Below are 18,384 nucleotides of genomic sequence, written 5' to 3' on the forward strand. Positions count from 1 at the left end.
GGGGGTGGAATGCATCCTTGACAAGGATTGTAACATAGTTGTATAGTCGTTTATTTAGTATATTTGGTGGTCTTGTATTATGGGGGTGGGATCTGGTTTGTTTCATTGTATTGTAAATATTATTTTAAATAATTGATTACATTTTTTGAAATTAAAAAAAGGCTCAGTGAGGGAGGACCACAGTCTAGGGTCCTTTCCGCTGCTGGATATGGGGGGGCGGAGACGCCCCTCAAAAATAAGGGAAGGGATTCCACGCCAGTGGGCCACATGAGTGGCAAGGGTGGGGGATAAATTTGTGTAATTTGTGTAAACATTATTGAATGTATGTATAGCCTCCGAGAATGTTGGATGGAGTCTTGTAAGGATCATCTATTGGATATTTTTATTTCTCAAATAAAGTATATTTTGACATTTTAAAAATTGAATCTTTACAAAGGACACAATCGCGACTTTTACAAGATATTCAGACAGGAATGTAATAGGAAGGCTTTAGTTTAGTTTAGAGACACAGCGGGGGAAAATAACATACGTACAGGAGAAGGTCATTTGACCCTTCGAGCCAGCACCGCCATTCAATATGATCATGGCTGACCATCCAAAATCAGTACCCCGTTCCTGCTTTTTCCTCATATCCCTTAATTCCGTTAACCCAAAGAGCTATATCTAACTCTTGAAAACATCCAGTGAATTGGCCTCCACTGCCTTCTGTGGCAGAGAATTCCCAGATTCACAACTCTCTGGGTGAAAACAATTTTCCTCATCGCAGTCCTAAATGGCCGACCCATATTATTAAACTGGGACCCCTGGTTCTGGACTCCCCCCAACATCGGGAACATTTTCCTGCATCTAGCCTGTCCAATCCCTTAAGGATTTTATATGTTTCTATAAGATACCCTCTCATCCTTCTAAATTCCAGTGAATACAAGCCCAGTCGATCCATTCTTTCATCATATGCAAGTCCCACCATCGCAGGAATTACCTGGTGAACCTACGCTGCACTGGCTCAATAGCAAGAATGTCCTTCCTCAAATTAGGAGACCAAAAATCAATAAAAGAGATGTTTGAAACATAATTCTGAGACATGTGACTGTAATGGTTCAGCATTTTAATCTCTTTGTTTACAAATGCAACAAATCCAAATCCTCTGCAGAAAACATGTAATGATATAAAAATAGTTTCAGGAATAATCTTGCACCTGCTCCACTAATAGATGACCATGACTGATTAGATTTAGTTTAGTGTAGTTTAGAGACACAGGACCTTCGGCCCATCGAGTCAGCGCTGACCACCGATCCCCGCACACTACACACACCAAGTCAAGTCAAGTCAAGTCACTTTTTATTTCTATAGCACATTTAAAAAACAACTCTCGTTGACCAAAGTGCTTTACATTGGTGGAGGTACTAACGTTATACAACAGTGGTGCATAGATTAAGTACATACATAAATACATACATATAGCCCTCCCTCAGTGGACGTCATGAAATGCTTGAGAGTAAAGATGAGTTTTAAGTCTCGACTTAAGAGTCGATGGAGGGGGCAGTTCTGATGGGAAGAGGGATGCTGTTCCACAGTCTAGGAGCTGCAACCGCAAAGGCGCGGTCGCCCCTGAGCGTATGCCTAGACCGCGGGATGTTCAGTAACCTCACGTCTGCTGGTCTGAGGGACCTGGAGGTGGTGTGGTGGTTCAGCAGGGACAATTTACTTTTACAGCAAGCCAATTAACCTACAAACCAGCCCATCTGTGGGGTGTGGGAGGAAACCGAAGGTCCCGGTGAAAATCCACGTAGGTCACGCACAGACAGCCCATGTAGTCAGGATCGAACCCGGGTCTCTGGCGCTGTGAGGCAGCAACTCTACCGCTGCTCCACCGTGCCGCCCTTTGTCAGATTTCCTGCGTCTGCATTTCATTATTATTATTACTCACCAATGCCACACAGAGAGCTGCTTGCTATGAAACTTGTTATAGAACATGGTGCTACAAGAGCAAGAGCTTCAGAATAGCATTAGCAACAATCCCACAGGATTCTCAAAATATAAAGGGCTTCATTTAATAGCTACTAGTGGATTTTGTAACTGCAGGTAAAGACATTGTTTAACAGACTATTTGATAGAAGCAATTATTGTCAATGTTAATATTTACCCGCGGAACAGTCTGTTCTAAAGAGACAAAGGCTTTTTTAAAGAGATACAGTGGATAAACAGGCCCTTCAGCCCACCGAGTCCGTACCGACCATCGATCATGTGTTCACACACTAGTTCTATGTTATCCCACTATTTCATCTACAGAGGGTTAATTAATCTATGAAACCCAAGGTAGTTAAGGCTGGTGTAGCGCTCTCTCCCCATCGCCTCTCCCCCTCCCCCCCCCCCTCCACACGGCCCCTCCATCCATCCTCCAACCTACCCCTTCCCCTGCTTGGACTGGAACCAGAGCTCTGCGTATTCCACCCCTCGTCACTGTGTCCGGTGTCTCCGCTGCTCAGCACCTCCCGCAGGTTGGCGTACACGGCCGCTTGCTCTTCCCCCTCTCCCGATTACCCTCCTCCTTTCTGCTCCACTGGGGCCGGCCCGTTCTCTCCACTCCCCGCGCTCTGGAAGGAAAGGGAAGCAGACGGGCAGTTGTGGGTTTAGTACAGAGCAGTGTAGCCCGTCATTTAATACCATCAGCGAGAAGGTTCACAACTCCAGTACTCCCACAGACCCAGGTTCAGCCATGTTGTTTATGTTCTCCTCTCACACACTCTCTCTCTCTCCCGCTCTTTCACTTTCTCTCTCTCCCTCTGCTCTTTCTCTCACCAGCAGTTTCACTTTCTCTCTCCCCTTTTCTCCCTCTCCTCTTTCTCTCACTCTCTCACGCTCACGCACTCTGTCCCTCTAACTCGCAGTTTCACACACTCTCTATCTCCCCACCTCGCACTGTCTCCCTCTCTCTCAAACTTTCTCTCACACTCACACCCCTCTCTCACAAACAATCATGAGGTTAGATAAATCAATATTCATACCCCCAGTTGCTAAATACTTTAATTCCCCTTCCCACACTGACCTTTCTGTCCAACATTGACAGAGTGAGGCTAAACACAAATTGGAGGACCAGCATCACATATTCCGCTTGGGCAGATTACAGCCCAGTGACATGAACATTGATTTCCCTCACTTGAGGTAGCCCTGTGTTCCCTCTCTCTCCATCCCTCCCCCACCCAAGTCGCACCAGCTTCTCGTTTTCACCCAACAAACCGCTAACAGTGGCCTGTTTCCTTTATCATTGTTACTTTGTTTACATCTATCTTTCATTCATTGTTCTTTATCTCTCTCCACATCATCATCTATATAGTCATACATTGTGGAAACAGGCCCTTCTGCCCAACTTGCCCACACCGGCCAACATGTCCCAGCTACACTAGTCCCACCTGCCTGGGCTTAGTCCATATCCCTCCAAACCTGTCCTGTCCATGTACCTTTCTAACTGTTTCTTAAAATTTGGGATAGCCCCACCTTCAACTACCTCCTCCAGCAGCTCGTTCCATACACGCACCACCCTTTGTGTGAAAAAGTTACCCCTCAGATTTTTTCCACTTCACCTTGAAACCTATGTCCTCTGGTCCTCGATTCCCCTACTCTGGGCAAGAGACTCTGTGCATCTACCCGATCTATTCCTCTCATGATTTTATACACCTCTATAAGATCACCCCTCATCCCCCTGCGCTCCAAGGAATAGAGTCCCAGCCTCCTCAACCTCTCCCTGTAGCTCAGGCCCCTCGAGTCTCGACCGAAACATCACCTGTTCCTTCTCTCCAGAGATTCGGCCTGTTCCACTGAGTTACTCCAGCTTTTTATGCCCACGTTTGTATCATCTGTAGTTGAGATTAAATGCAAAGTTCCACTACCTGATTGGTGGCAGAGTGTGGGCAGTAGATCACATTGGTGTCTTGGTTTCCTGAAGCATCTTCCCTCCTGCAGCAACAGAAGATCACACCAAGTTTACACCACATCAGCAAAGTCCAAGTACAAAGTTGCAGTTGTATTAGACGTTGGTCATGAAGTCATGAGGTCATTAATGATAGGAGCAGAATTAAGTCATTCGGCCCATCAAGTCTACTCCGCCATTCAATCATGGCTGATCTAACTCTTCCTCCTCATCCCATTCTCCTACCTTTTCCCCCATAACCCTGACACCCGTACTGATCAATAACCTATCTATCTTTGCCTTAAACATTTCGATTGGCTTGGCCTCCACAGCCTTCTGTGGCAAAGAATTCCACAGATTCACCACGCTAGGACTGAAGAAACTCCTCCTCCTCTTCCTGAAAGTAGTCCTTTAATTCTAAGGCTGTGGCCTCTGGCCCTAAACTCACTCTCCCACCAGTGGAAATATCCTCTACACATCCACTATATCCAGGCCATTCACTATTCATTAAATTTCAATGAGGTTCACCCCTCATCCTTCTAAACTCCAGCTAGTACAGGCCCAGTGAGTGTCAAACACTCATCATATGTTAATAATTCTCGTAAACCTCCTTTGGACCCTCTCCAGAGCCAGCACATCCTCCCTCAGATATGGGGCCCAAAATGGCTCACAACAGTCCAAAGGTCATCTGTCGCTGGCTCTGATTTGTTCTGACTTTCTCAACCTTTCAGTCTGAAGAAGGTCCCGACCCGAAATGTCACCTATTCCTGAATCCCCAGAGATGCTGCCTGACCCGCTGAGTTACTCCAGCACTTTGTACCTATCCATGTTCTCCAGAGATTCTGCCTGACCCGCTGAGTTACTCCAGCACTTTGTACCTATCCACGTTCTCCAGAGATGCTGCCTGACCCGCTAAGTTCCTCCAGCACTTTGTACCTATCCATGTTCTCCAGAGATGCTGCCTGACTTGCCGAGTTACTCCAGCACTTTGTGTCTGTGAACAGGAGTTAGCCTGGCAGAAGCAGTCATAAGCAGATGACAAAGAGATGGATTTGGAAGTAAAAATGTGGATTTATTTAAACTTACCGCAGTATATACTTGTAGATGATGAATCCAGCTAGCACAGCCATCAGTATTATCCCTGTTGTAAGCAAAACTGCCTTCCAAATACTGAAGCTTTTATCTGTAAAAACAAGAGGTGTGTTTTCAGTTTTTACAGTTTAATTTATTGTCACGTGTAACGAGGTACAGTGAAAAGCTTTTGTGTCGTGTTATCCAGTCAGCGGAAAGGCAATACATGATTACAATCGAGCTGTCCACAGTGTACAGATACTGGATAAAGGGAATAACGTTTAGTGCAAGGTTAAGCCAGCAAAGTCCGATCAAAGATAGTCCGAGGGTCACCAATGAGGTAGATATTAGTTCAGGACTGCTCCCTAATTGTGGTAGAATGGCCTGAAAACAGCTGGGAAGAAACAGTCCCTGAATCTGGAGATGTGCGTTTTCACACCAGTTCCCTTATCATGTATCTAAACACTGTAAACAGCTTGATTGTAATCATGTATGGTCTGTACACTGACTGGTTAGCACACAACAAAAGCTTTTCACTGTAGCTCGGCGCACACATGACAATAAACTAAACTGTAACGTAGTCTTATAGTAGTGTATAAAATCATGAGTGGATTAGATCGGGTAATGCACAGAGTCTCTTGCCCAGAGTAGGGGAATCGAACTCCAGAGGACATAGGTTCAAGGTGAGGGGGAAAAGATTTAATAGGAATCTAAGGGGTAACTTTTTCACACAATGGGTGGTGGGTGTATGGAATGTGCTGCCAGAGGCCGTTGAGGCAAAGACTATCCCAACATTTACAAAACAGTTATACAGGTGCATGGATAGGACTGGTTTGCAGGGATATGGACCAAGCACAGGCAGGTGGGACTAGTGTAGCTGGGGCAGGTTGGCTGGTGTGGGCAAGTTGGGCCAAAGGGCCTGTTTCCACAATGTATCACTATAACTCTATGAGAGGATGTTTAGACGGATATGGGCTTGTTTTCATGCGATGTCACTATGACTCAATGATATCTTGCCTGCCGCAGATGTTAGTTTCTAGTTGTTGTGCAAGACGTTGGTGAGACCGCATTTGAGGTATTGCGTCCAGTTTTAGTCACACTGCTCTAGGACGGAAGCTGGAAAGAGTGCAGAGAAGATTCATGACAATAGACAATAGATGCAGGAGTAGGCCATTCGGCCCTTCGAGCCAGGACCACCATTCGATGTGATCATGGCTGATCATCCACATTCAGTACCCCGTTCCTGTCTTCTCACCATATCCCTTGACTCCGCTATCTTTAAGAGCGCTATCTAACTCTCTCTTGAAAGCATCCAGAGAATTGGCCTCCACTGCTTTCTGAGGCAGAGAATTCCACAGATTCACAATTCTCTGGGTAAAAACGTTTCTCCTCATTTCCGTTTTAAATGGCCTACCCCTTATTCTTAAACTGTGGCCCCTGGTTCTGGACTCCCCCAACATCGGGAACATGTTTCCTGCCCCTAGTGTCCAATCCCTTCACAATCTTACATGTTTCAATAAGATACCCTCTCATCCTTCTAAATGCCAGAGTATACAAGCCCAGGCGCTCCATTCTATCAAGATATGACAGTCCCGCCATCCCGGGAATTAACCTTGTGAAACTACGCTGCACTCCCTCAATAGCAAGAATGTTCTTCCTCAAATATGGAGATCAAAACTGCACACAATACTGAAGACGGATCGGATACTTTCAAGAGAGCTAGATAGAGCTCTTAAAAGATAGTGGAGTCAAGGCATATGGTGAGAAGGCAGGAACGGGTGTCCGAATGTGGATGATCAGCCATGATCAAATTGAATGGCGGTGCTGGCTCGAAGGGCCAAATGGCCTACTCTGCTCCTATTGTCTATTGTCAAAGTACCGGTTCAACTCGTCTGCCATTTCCTTGTTCCCCATAATAAATTCACCTGTTTCAGTCTTCAAGATTCCAACTTCGGTCTGAACTAATTTTTTCCTCTTCACATACCTAAAGAAGCTTTTACTATCCTCCTTTATATTCTTAGCTAGCTTACCTTCCTACCTCATCTTTTCTGCCCGCATTACCATTTTAGTTATCTTCTGTTGCTCTTTAAAAGTTACCCAATCCCCTGGCTTCCCACTCATCTTTGCAATGTTATACTTCTTCTCTTTAATTTTATACTGTCCTTGACTTCCCTTGTCAGCCACGGTCGCCCCTTACTCCCCTTGGAATCTTTCTCCCTCTTTGGAATGAACTGATCCTGCACACTCTGTATTATTCCCAGAAATACCTGCCATTGTTGTTCCAATGTCATCCCTGACAGGGAATTTTTCCAGTCAACTTTGGCCAGCTCCTCCCTCATGGCTCCATAGTACCCTTTGTTCAACTGTAATACTGACATTTCTGATTTTCCCTTCTCCCTCTCAAATTGTAGATTAAAACATATTAATCGTCGACTAGGTGCAGCTTCTCGTAGACATTGTGTTGTCTTTGGGCCGCCAGGAAATTGTGTCCCCCCCCATGTTTTAAAAGTGATTTCCGCCCATGAGAAGAGGGAGTGGCCGGGGTGAGACTGGATTAGGCTGCTGGCTTTGTCGAGGCAGCGTGAGGTGTAGATGGAGTCGATGGTAGAGAGGTTGGTTTGTGCGATGGTCTGGGCTGTGCCCACAACTTTCTGCAATTTTTTGCGGTTAGCACGCAACTAAAGCTTTTCACTGTACCTCGGTACACGGGACAATAAGCTAAACTGAACTAAACGAACCACAGATACACGTTGAACCATCCCACCACAACCAGAGAGCAGTGCTGAACTACTATCTACCTCATTGGTGACCCTCGGTCTATCCTTGATCGGACTTTACTGCCTTTACCTTGCACTAAACATTATTCCCTTATCGTGTATCTAAACACTGTAAACAGCTAGATTGTAATCATGTATGGTCTGTACACTGACTGGTTAGCACACAACAAAAGCTTTTCACTGTAGCTCGGCGCACACATGACAATAAACTAAACTGTAACGTAGTCTTATAGTAGTGTATAAATCATGAGAGGATTAGAGGTCGTTGAGGCGGTGACTATCCCAACATTTACGAAACAGTTATACAGGTGCATGGATAGGACTGGTTTGCATGGATATGGACCAAGCGCAGGCAGGTGGGACTAGTGTAGCTGGGGCATGTTGGCTGGTGTGGACAAGTTGGGCCGAAGGGCCTGTTTCTACAATGTATCACTATAACTCTGTGAGCGGATGTTTAGACGGATATGGGCCTGTTTTCATGCGTTGTCACTCTATGACAATGATATCTTGCCTGCCGCAGATGTTAGATTCTAGTTGTTGTGCAAGACATTGGTGAGACGGTATTTCAGGTATTGCGTCCAGTTTTAGTCACACTGCTCTAGGAAGGAAGCTGGAAAGAGTGCAGAGAAGATTCATGACAATAAACAATAGGTACAGGAGTAGGCCATCCGGCCCTTCGAGCCAGCACCGCCATTCAATGTGATCATGGCTGATCATCCACATGCAGTACCCCGTTCCAGCCTTCTCACCATATCCCTTGACTCCGCTATCTCTAAGAGCTCTATCTAACTCTCTCTTGAAAGCCTCCACAGATTCACAATTCTCTGGGTAAAAAAGTTTTTCCTCATCTCCATTTTAAATGGCCTACCTCTTATTCTTAAACTGTGGCCCCTTGTTCTGGACTCCCGCAACAGGAACATGTTTCCTGTCTCTAGCGTGTTCAATCCCTTCATAATCTTATATGCTTCAATAAGATCCCTTCTCATCCTTATAAATTCCAGTGTATACAAGCCCAGCCGCTTCATTCTATCAACATATGACAGCCCCGCCATCCCGGGAATTAACTTCATGAACCTACGCTGCACTCCCTCAATAGCAAGAATATCTTTCCTCAAATTTGAAGACCAAAACTGCACACAATACTCCAGGTGTGGTCTCACCAGGGCCCTGTACATCTGCAGAAGGACATCTTTGCTCCTATATTCAACTCCTCTAATGAAGGCCAGCATGCCATTGCCGTTCTTCGCTGCTTGTTGTACCTGCATGCTTACTTTCAGTGACTGATGAACAAGATCTCTTTGTACTTCCCCTTTTCCCAACTTGACACCATTCAGATAATAATCTGCCTTCCTGTTTTTGCCACCAAAGAGGATAACCTCATATTTATCCACATTAAGTTGCATCTGCCATGCACCCGCCCACTCACCCAACCTGCTGAGGTCACTCAGCATCCTCATAGCATCCTCCTCACAGTTCACACTGCCACCCAGCTTTGTGTCATCTGCATATTTGCTGATGGTGCTTTGAATCCCTTCATCTAAATCATTGATGTATATTGAAAATAGCTGCGTTCCCAGCACCGAGCCGTGCGGTACCCCACTAGTCACTGCCTGCCATTCTGAAAGGGACCCGTTAATCCCTACTCTTTGTTTCCTGTCTGCCAACCATTTTTATATCCATGTCAGTACCCTACCCCCATTACCATGTGCTCTAATTTTGCCCACTAATCTCCAATGTGGGACCTTATCAAATCTATCAACACTATTACTAAAACTCTCATCTTGTCCTCTTCCCGTTTGCGTTGTTTTTAAATTTGCGCAAAAACGGTACCCAATATCGCTCGGATATATCGCCACCTTACTCACCGTCCTCTGCTCCAAGCGCACCAAATTTTGTTCTGATTACAAGTTATGAAGGTTTAAAAAATCGTGAGATCAGCAGATCGGTCTTCTCGCCTGTCAGTCACCATGAAGGTTACGCCACTTCTGGCACCCGCTGTTAATCATCGGGAGGGTACACAGTTCACATAGACAGGAAATTACAACTTGTATGAGAATAAAGGGAACCTGGTATGTTCATATCTTTGTTTGTACAACTACTTCAATAAAGAATGACTGGAATATCTGTTCTTTTTTAGTCTGTGTAAGATCACTCCTACTTACCTGTGTAGTAATGGCAATGGAAAGTTGGACATTGTAAAAGTTAGAAATGGCCATTACAGTATGACCCTCTGGCTCTCTGACTTCCCTCGCCCATAAATGTCCTCACCTTCCGTCGACAGATACAGCGTGAGCATGGCTTCACCGTGCCGGTTTCGGACTGAGCACATGGCCGTCACGTACTCCCCTCCCGCACCCCCTCTCAGAGTGAGGGAGCCATTCACCAGATGCCCGCTTGCCACCTGCCAGATGTGGAGACGTCCGTGGGTTTGATTTCCGCTGAGGTTGGCGAGGGGGAGGCGCCAGGTGAGCTCTCCGGGTGGGTTGCACCTGGCCGCACACACACAGGTGACATTCTCAGGTGTGTGAGTGCATCCCGAATCCCGGGAAATCTCTGGCGCATCTGGAGAGGGAGGAACAAGACACGAGAGAGTTGTGAATCTGTGCGATTCTGTGCCACAGAAGGCAGTGGAGTCCAATTCACTGGATCTTTTTCAAGAGAGAGTTAGATTTAACACTTAGGGCTAAAGGAATCAAGGGATATGGGGAAAAAGCAGGACTCGGGGGTACTGATTTTAGTAGATCAGCCAAGATCATATTCAATGGTGGTGCTGGCTTGAAGGGCCGAATGGCCTACTCCTGCACCTATTTGTCTATGTTTCCAGATCAAACGCAAAATGCTGTAGTAAACTCAGTGGACAGGCAGCATCTCTGGAGAAGGAACTGTCCTATCTGCCTCCATCACTGCCCTTGGCAGCGTGTTGCAGATGCTCTCCATGGTTAAACAGTTTACCAGGGAGTACAAATACCTTATACAAAAACCACCAGTCTGAAGAAGGGTCTTGCCCCAAAACGTCACCTATTCCTTCCCTCCAGAGATGCTGCCTGTCCCGCTGAGTTACTCCGGCATTGCAATAACCAACCTGATCTCCCAGTGGCTCAGCACTTCAACTCTTCCTCACATTCCGAATCCGACCTTTCTGTCCTGGGCTTCCTCCATGGCCAGAGTGAGGCCCACCGTAAATTGGAGGAGCAGCACCTCATATTTCGCTTGGGCAGTTTACACCCCAGCGGTATGAACATTGACTTCTCTAATTTCAGGTAGTCCCGGGTTTCTCCTCTCCTTCTCAGCTCTCCCTCAGCCCACTGTCTCTGCCCCTTCCTTTCTTCTTCCCGCCCCCTCCCCCCCTCCACGCTCACATCAGTCTGAAGGGCCTCGACCCGACACGTTGCCCATTTCATTCGCTCCATAGATGCTACCTCACCCACTGAGTTTCTCCAGCATTTTAGTCTGCTCCAGCATTTAGTGTTATATCTTCATTAAACAGGACTGATCCAAGAACTCTGAGGCCCTGTACAAGAATGGGCAGAGGATTCTGAGAAGGCTCCGCTCCTTCAACATCAGCAGCAAGAAGCTGCAGATGTTCTACTATTCGGTGGTGGCCAGTGCCATCTTCTTCACTGCCGTGTGCCGGGGCAACAGGGCGAAGGCTGCGGACGCCAATGGGATCAACAAGCTCATCAGGAAGGCCGGCTCCATCCTGGGGCGGAGTTGATTTACAGGTTGGTCTTGGAGGGGAGGATGCTCCTCAAACTGTGGAGCATCCTGGACAATACAGCTCACCCCCTCTGTGACACATTGGTCAACCTGAGGAGCACCTTCAGCAACAGACTGGTTCCACCAAGATGCAGCACAGAACGCCACAGGAGATCCTTCTTCCCTGTGGCTATCAAACTGTACAACTCCTCCCCCTTCTGTCGTAGTGTAGACTGAGACTGACTCGCCTCCCCACCACCCCCCTCCCACGTAATCTTTGCACAGCCCCCAAGCCTTTCCACTCGTCACTTTAGTTTCATATTTCAAGTATTTTGTGTTTGTGTATTTTGTGTATTTAGTATTCTCCTGGGATAAATAAAGTTCCATCGTGTCGTATCGTATTGTAAAAGTTGCCCCGCACATCTCCTTTACAATTTTCCCCTCTCACCTTAAAGCTCTGCCCTCTCAACCTTGACATTTGCACCATGTGAAAAAAGATTCTGACTGTCTACCTTCTCAATGCAACATAGTTTTATATATTTCTATCAGGTCTCCCCTCAGCCTTTCAACTGGGTGGTGAATCTGTGGAATTCTTTGCCACAGACGGCAGTGGAGGCCAAGTCAGTGGATATATTTAAGGCAGAGATAGATAGATTCTTGATTAGTACGGGTGTCAGAGGCTATGGGGAGAAGGCAGGGGAATGGGGCAGGGGAGGGAGAAATAGATCAGCCATGATCGAATGGCAGAGTAGACTTGATGGGCCGAATGGCCTTATTGTGCTCCCATCACTTGTGAACATGAACTCCAGAGAAAGTCTATCCAACCTCTTCTTTAGTTTAGTTTAGAGATACAGCACGGAAACAGGCCCTTCGACCCACCGTGTCCACGCCGGCCAGCGATCCCCACACATATACTATCCTGCACACACTAGGGACAATTTACAAATATACCAAGCCAATTAACCTGCACACCTGTATATCTTTGGAGTGTGGGAAGAAACCGGAGAACCCGAAGAAAACCCACGTAGGTTATGGGATGAACTTGCAAACTCCGTACCGACAAGCACCCGTAGTGAGGATTGAACCTGGCTCTCTGGTGCTGTGAGGCAGCTACTCTACCGTTGAACCACTGTGTGCCCCCCTTAAAACTCCTTATTGGTAATACTCTCTAAACTAGGCAGCGTTCTGCACCCTGACCACATCCTTCCTGTAATGGGGTGACCAGAACTGCACACAATGCTTCAAATAATTTTATCTAATCTTCCTCATCTTAGAGGAGGAGAGAGGAAATATAGGAAAGATGTTGTCAAACAGGAAAGGGTGCAGAGAAGATTCATGAGGATGTGGCCAGGACTAGAGGGCCTGAGCTATAGGGAAAGGTTCAGCAGGCTGGAACCCTCTTCCTTGGAGCACAGGAGGATGAGGAGTGATCTTATAGAGGTGTTTAAAATCATGAGATGAATAGATCGGGTAGATGCACCGAGTCTCTTGCCCAGAGTAGGTGAATCGACGACCAAAGGAGATAGGTTCGAGTGAGTGTGTTAGTGAATCCCAGCATCTCTCATGGGCCAATAAACCATCTGCCTTTACATAGACATGACAGTGTGTGTCTACACACATTCTACAGTGAGGGTCACATCGCTCTCTGCTGTCCCATGTTCATTCTCCGCCACACACTGATAGACCCCAGCATCCTTCCCTGTCAGCTGAGGGAATTGAAAAGACTAGGCTTGTATTGACTGGAGTTTAGAAGGATGAGGGGGTTTCTTATAGAAACATATAAAATTCTAAAAGGACTGTACAAGGTAGATGCACAAAAAATGTTCCCAATGTTGGGCGAGTCCAGAACCAGGGGCCATATTCTTAGAATAAAGGGAAAGCCACTTAAGACTAAGGTGAGAAAAAACTTTTTCACCCAGAGAGTTGTGGATTGGTGGAATTCCCTGCCACAGAGGGCAGTGGAGGCCAAGTTACTCGATGGATTTAAGAGAGAGTTAGATAGAGCTCTAGGGGCTAGTGGAATCAAGGGGTATGGGGAGAAGGCAGGCACGGGTTATTGATTGGGGACGATCAGCCATGATCACAATGAATGGCGGTGCTGGCTCTATAAGGGCCGAATGGCCTCCTCCTGCACCTATTTTCTATGGATATGTCTATGTCCATCCACAGCTCGTTGCTGGAACGAGTTGTGTTCAACGTGACACCGATGTCTCCACATCAGGTTAGACGCTGTGAAACTCTGGAGGGAGCAGAGGATCGCTGCAGAGTTTCCTTCCTTTATACTCTGGAGGACCCAGGAATTGTTCACATTGTCAGGGGGAAGTGATTGAGAGATTCTGGGGGGCGTCTGCAAACAGGTAACATTCAGCAACCAGTTTTGTGGCACTTTCGGTGATCCTTGTAAAAGACTTTAGTCTTCAGACTGTAGAGATACACTGTGGAAATAGGCCCTTCAGCCCACGGAGTCTGCGCCAACCATCGATCACACATTCACACACTAGTTCTATGTTTAGGGAAATGTGAGATAGACGATGGTGTAGAGACATATAGAACAAAGAATGAAAGATATGCAAAAAGTTAATCATGATAAAGGAAACAGGCCGATGTTAGCTGTTTGTTGGGTGAGAACGAGAAGCTGATGAGACTTGGGTGGGGGAGGGATGGAGAGAGAGGGAATGCCGGGGCTACCTGAAGTTAGAGAAATCAATATACATACCACTGGGCTGTAAACTGCCCAAGCTAAATATGTGATGCTGATCCTCCAATTTGCATTTAACCTCACTCTGACAATGGTGGTGTCCGAGGACAGAAAGTTCAGTGTGGGAATGGGAAGGAGAATTAATGTGTTTAGCAACCAGGAGATCAGGTTGGTCCGACATCTCTCCACATCATCGTCTATATCTCTCGTTTCCCTTTCCCGTGACTTTCAGTCTGAAGAAGGGTCTCGACCCGAAACGTCACCCATTCCTTCTCTCCAGAGATGCAGCCTGTCCTGCTGAGTTTCTCCAGCTTTTGGTATTGATTTGATTAGTACGGGTGTCAGAGGATATGGGGAGAAGGCAGAAGAAAGGGGTTAGGAGAGAGAGATTGATCAGCCATGATTGAATGGCAGAGTAGACTTGATGGGCCGAATGGCTTAATTCTGCACCTATCGTCTATGACCTTATGTACCAGCACTGCTAATAGATTATTGATGTTCCTGCACAATAAATGATCTCCGTACTTACATTCCACAGTCAGTGTGAGGGTCTGCTCCGATGACACAGTTGGGTATGTGACTCTGCAGGTGAGGTTTTGCCCGTGATGTTTGAGCGCTGGGGTCAGGGACAGAACAGAAGTATATGTCAGAGTGTCACCCTGCTGAGTTACGCTGGGTGAGGCTGACGGTGGTTCATCAGCGGGGGTGACCCAGGTTAAGGTGGGGGCCGTTCCATCACACGTGGTGCTGAAGGAGCAGGTCATGTTCACAGGCTTTCCTGCCACCAATTCAGCAGCGAATATCATGGGTTTATCCATGAAATCTAACACACAGAGAAACAAATCCTGTTAGTTAAATATCACTGGATACATCGGTTCACATCGAAATCCCAGTCCCACACGAGCAAGGATGTTTTTACAAGGTATAGAAGTGTGAAAACGCACACCTCCAGATTCAGGGACAGTTTCTGCCCAGCTGTTATCAGGCAACTGAATCATCCTACCACAACCAGGGAGCGGTCCTGAACTACTATTTGCCTCAGCAGAAAGACTATACATGATTGCAATCGAGCCATTTGCAGTGTATGGATACGTGATAAGGGAATAACGTTTAGTGCCAGGTAAAGCCAGCAAAGTCCAATCAAGGATAGCCCGATGGGTCACCAGTGATGTCGACAGTAGTTCAACACTGCTCTCTGGTTGTGGTAGGATGGTTCAGTTGCCTGATAACAGCTGGGAGAAACTGTTGAGTGAATGAGTGAATTATACAGAGCACTTACCAGTAACACTGAGCTGTGTTGCAGGGAGGAAGCTGTAATTATTACTCCCTTTGAATTCAACTCTGAATAAATAAGGACCTGCATCTTGCTGCGTGACGTTGTCTATAACCAGGGAACAGTCGTTGTCTCTCAGGTCTCCTGACAGCCGGGTCCGATGCTGAAACTTTGTTGCTGCTAGACTGTGATCCCTGGAGTGGAAGGCTACAGAATCTTTGTTGTCGTGCCACTTACTGTTAAACCAGATTCCAGTCCGTGGATCATTGTTCAGTTTCGGCGGGTATTTGTAGTGACACGGAATCCGTGCACACAAACCATTCTGCGCTGTCACAGCTCCGGGATTGAACGCACTCCACTCTCTCGACACCACGGCTGAGGAGAGAAGGAACAATCTTTAGCAGTGAACACCCTGTCAGTTCACTGGACTTTCCACACCGTTTATCGTGCGCTGTGGACCTGGTGTGAACAGAGCGGAGAAGAGCAGCATCGTGGCGTAGTGGTAGAGTCTCCCTCCTCACCGCCCCTCCCCCAGTGCATCACTCCCTCCTCACCGCCCCTCCCCCAGTGCATCACTCCCTCCTCACCGCCCCTCCCCCAGTGCATCACTCCCTCCTCACCGCCCCTCGCCCAGTGCATCACTCCCTCCTCACCGCCCCTCCCCCAGTGCATCACTCCCTCCTCACCGTCCCTCCCCCAGTGCATCACTCCCTCCTCACCGCCCCTCCCCCAGTACATCACTCCCTCCTCACCGCCCCTCCCCCAGTGCATCACTCCCTCCTCAGCGCCCCTCCCCCAGTGCATCACTCCCTCCTCACCGCCCCTCCCCCAGTGCATCACTCCCTCCTCACCGCCCCTCCCCCAGTGCATCACTCCCTCCTCACCTCCCCTCCCCCAGTGCATCATTCCCCCCTCACCGCCCCTCCCCCAGTGCATCACTCCCTCCCCCAGTGCATCACTCCCCGTAAACACTTCTGAGTTGCTGCTGATGGTACCTTGGAGAAGGGAGAGGAGGAAGAACGATCTTCCGATCATTGTCTGATTCCAGATATCCCGTCAGTTACCCGATCTCCCGGTCTGGAAGAGAAAGTTATTGCAGTAAAACTCCAGCAACCAATATACATTAAGCAACATGGATGCAATGCTGAGGCTCTATGAGGCGCTGGTGAGGCCGCATTTGGAATATTGTGAGGAATTTGAGCCCCGCATCTGATGAAGGATGTGCTGGCTCTGGAGCGGGTCCAGAGGAGGTTTACAGGAATGGTCCCAGGAATGAGTGTGTTTACATATGATGAGCGTTTGTCGGCACTGGGCCTGTACTAGCTGGAGTTTAGAAGAATGAAGGAGGCCCACATTGAAACTTACCGAATAGTGAAAGGCTTGGATAGAGTGGATGTGGATAGGACTTTTCCACTAGTGGGAGGGGTCACAGCCGATGAATTCAACGTTCTTCTAGGAAGGAGATGAGGAGGAATTTCTTTAGTGAGAGGGTGGTGAATCTGTGGAATTTTTGCCACAGAAGGCTGTGGCGGCCCAGTCAGTGGATATTGTTACGGCAGAGATAGATAGATTGTGAATTCGTACGGTTGTCAGGGGTTATGGGGAGAAAGCAGGAGAATGGGATTAGTAGGGAGAGATGGATCAGCCATGATTAAAAGGCAGAGTAGATTTGATGGGCTGAATGGCCTAATTCTGCTCCTATCACATGTCTGTAAATATCACCAACAGCATACGCTGCACCAACTACATTGAAGCTGTGGTCAATAAAGCAAACTGATGTCTCATCTTGCTCAAAAGATGAAGGAAGTTCAGCTTTTCTCCAGTGACTCACACCAACTTCTCCACATGAACTGTGAAAGAACACTGTTAGGTTGCATTACACATTGGTTTGGGACCAGCTCTGCCCAAGACCACAAGAAATTGCTCAGAGCTTAGTTTAGTTTAGAGATACAGCACAGAAACAGGCTCCCACGACCCACCCAGTCCATGCCGACCACTTCACACACTAGTTCTATGTTTACTTTTTGAGATACAACACAGAAACTGGACCTTTACCCCACCGTGCCCGCATCGATCATCGATCACCTGTTCACACACTAGTTCTGTGTTTAGTCTAGAGATACAACGTGGAAACAGGCCCTTCGACCCACCGAGTCTGTGCTGACCAGCGATCCCCCGCACACTAACACTATCCTACACACACTAGGGACAATTTACAATGTTGCCAAGCCAATTAGCCTACAAACCTGCATGTCATTGCAAAGAAGGGGGAAGGGGTGTGTGGGGAGGGTGTTTGTGGGGTTGCGTGGCTAGGGGGTGTCGTGTGGGTAGGGGAGGGGTGTGTGCGGGTGTGGGGGAGGGGGTGTGTGGGGGGTGAGTGTGGGGGGTGAGTGCGGGGGGGTGTGTGTGGTGTGTGGGGGAGGGAGTTGGGGAAGGGGGTGTAGGGGACGGGGGGGTGTAGGGGACGGGGGGTGTAGGGGACGGGGGGGTGTAGGGGACGGGGGGTGTAGGGGACGGGGGGTGTAGGGGACGGGGGGTGTAGGGGACGGGGGGCGTAGGGGACGGGGGGGGTTTAGGGAAGGGGGGGTGTAGGGAAGGGGAGGATGTTTAGGGAAGGGGGGGTGCAGGGAAGGGGGGGTGTAGGGGACGGGGGGGTGTAGGGGACGGGGGGGGTGTAGGGGACGGGGGGTGTAGGGGATGGGGGTGTAGGGGACGGGGGGTGTAGGGGACGGGGGGTGTAGGGGACGGGGGGGTGTAGGGAAGGGGGGGGGTGTAGGGGACGGGAATGGTGTAGGGAAGGGGGTGTAGGGGGGTGTAGGGAAGGGGGGTGTAGGGAAGGGGGGCATGTGTAGGGAAGGGGGGGGTGTAGGGAAGGGGGGTGTAGGGAAGGGGGGGGGAGGGAAGGGGGGGTGTAGGGAAGGGGGGTGTAGTGAAGGTGGGTGCAGGGGAGGGGGATGTGGGA

At 48.2% G+C, this 18,384-nt stretch overlaps 1 protein-coding gene across 1 annotated transcript; it reads right to left on the reverse strand.

Annotated features, from left to right (window-relative positions):
* Positions 1–2,472: 2,472 nt before the first annotated feature.
* Positions 2,473–14,996, reverse strand: LOC116968062 (sialic acid-binding Ig-like lectin 6). The gene is made up of 5 exons (XM_033014688.1): positions 14,679–14,996; positions 10,024–10,317; positions 4,994–5,090; positions 3,888–3,954; positions 2,473–2,594 (listed from the first exon to the last, which is right to left on the reverse strand). Exons 1-5 carry the CDS (start codon positions 14,965–14,967, stop codon positions 2,538–2,540), a joined length of 804 nt encoding a protein of 267 aa, XP_032870579.1. The 5' UTR covers positions 14,968–14,996; the 3' UTR covers positions 2,473–2,537.
* Positions 14,997–18,384: the final 3,388 nt, after the last annotated feature.

This window comes from Amblyraja radiata, chromosome 43, assembly GCF_010909765.2.
Source record: "Amblyraja radiata isolate CabotCenter1 chromosome 43, sAmbRad1.1.pri, whole genome shotgun sequence".
Classification (NCBI taxonomy): domain Eukaryota; kingdom Metazoa; phylum Chordata; class Chondrichthyes; order Rajiformes; family Rajidae; genus Amblyraja; species Amblyraja radiata.

What these genes read in the sequence shown, in the direction of transcription:
- LOC116968062 (XM_033014688.1), bottom strand. Translation starts at nt 14,967, where the DNA reads ATGGATAAACCCATGATATTCGCTGCTGAATTGGTGGCAGGAAAGCCT. An exon ending in GCTGTATCTGTCGACGGAAG is followed by an intron (nt 5,091 to 10,023) that starts GTGAGGACATTT and finishes TTGTTTTTACAG; the next exon opens with ATAAAAGCTTCAGTATTTGG. An exon ending in ATCTACAAGTATATACTGCG is followed by an intron (nt 3,955 to 4,993) that starts GTAAGTTTAAAT and finishes CTGTTGCTGCAG; the next exon opens with GAGGGAAGATGCTTCAGGAA.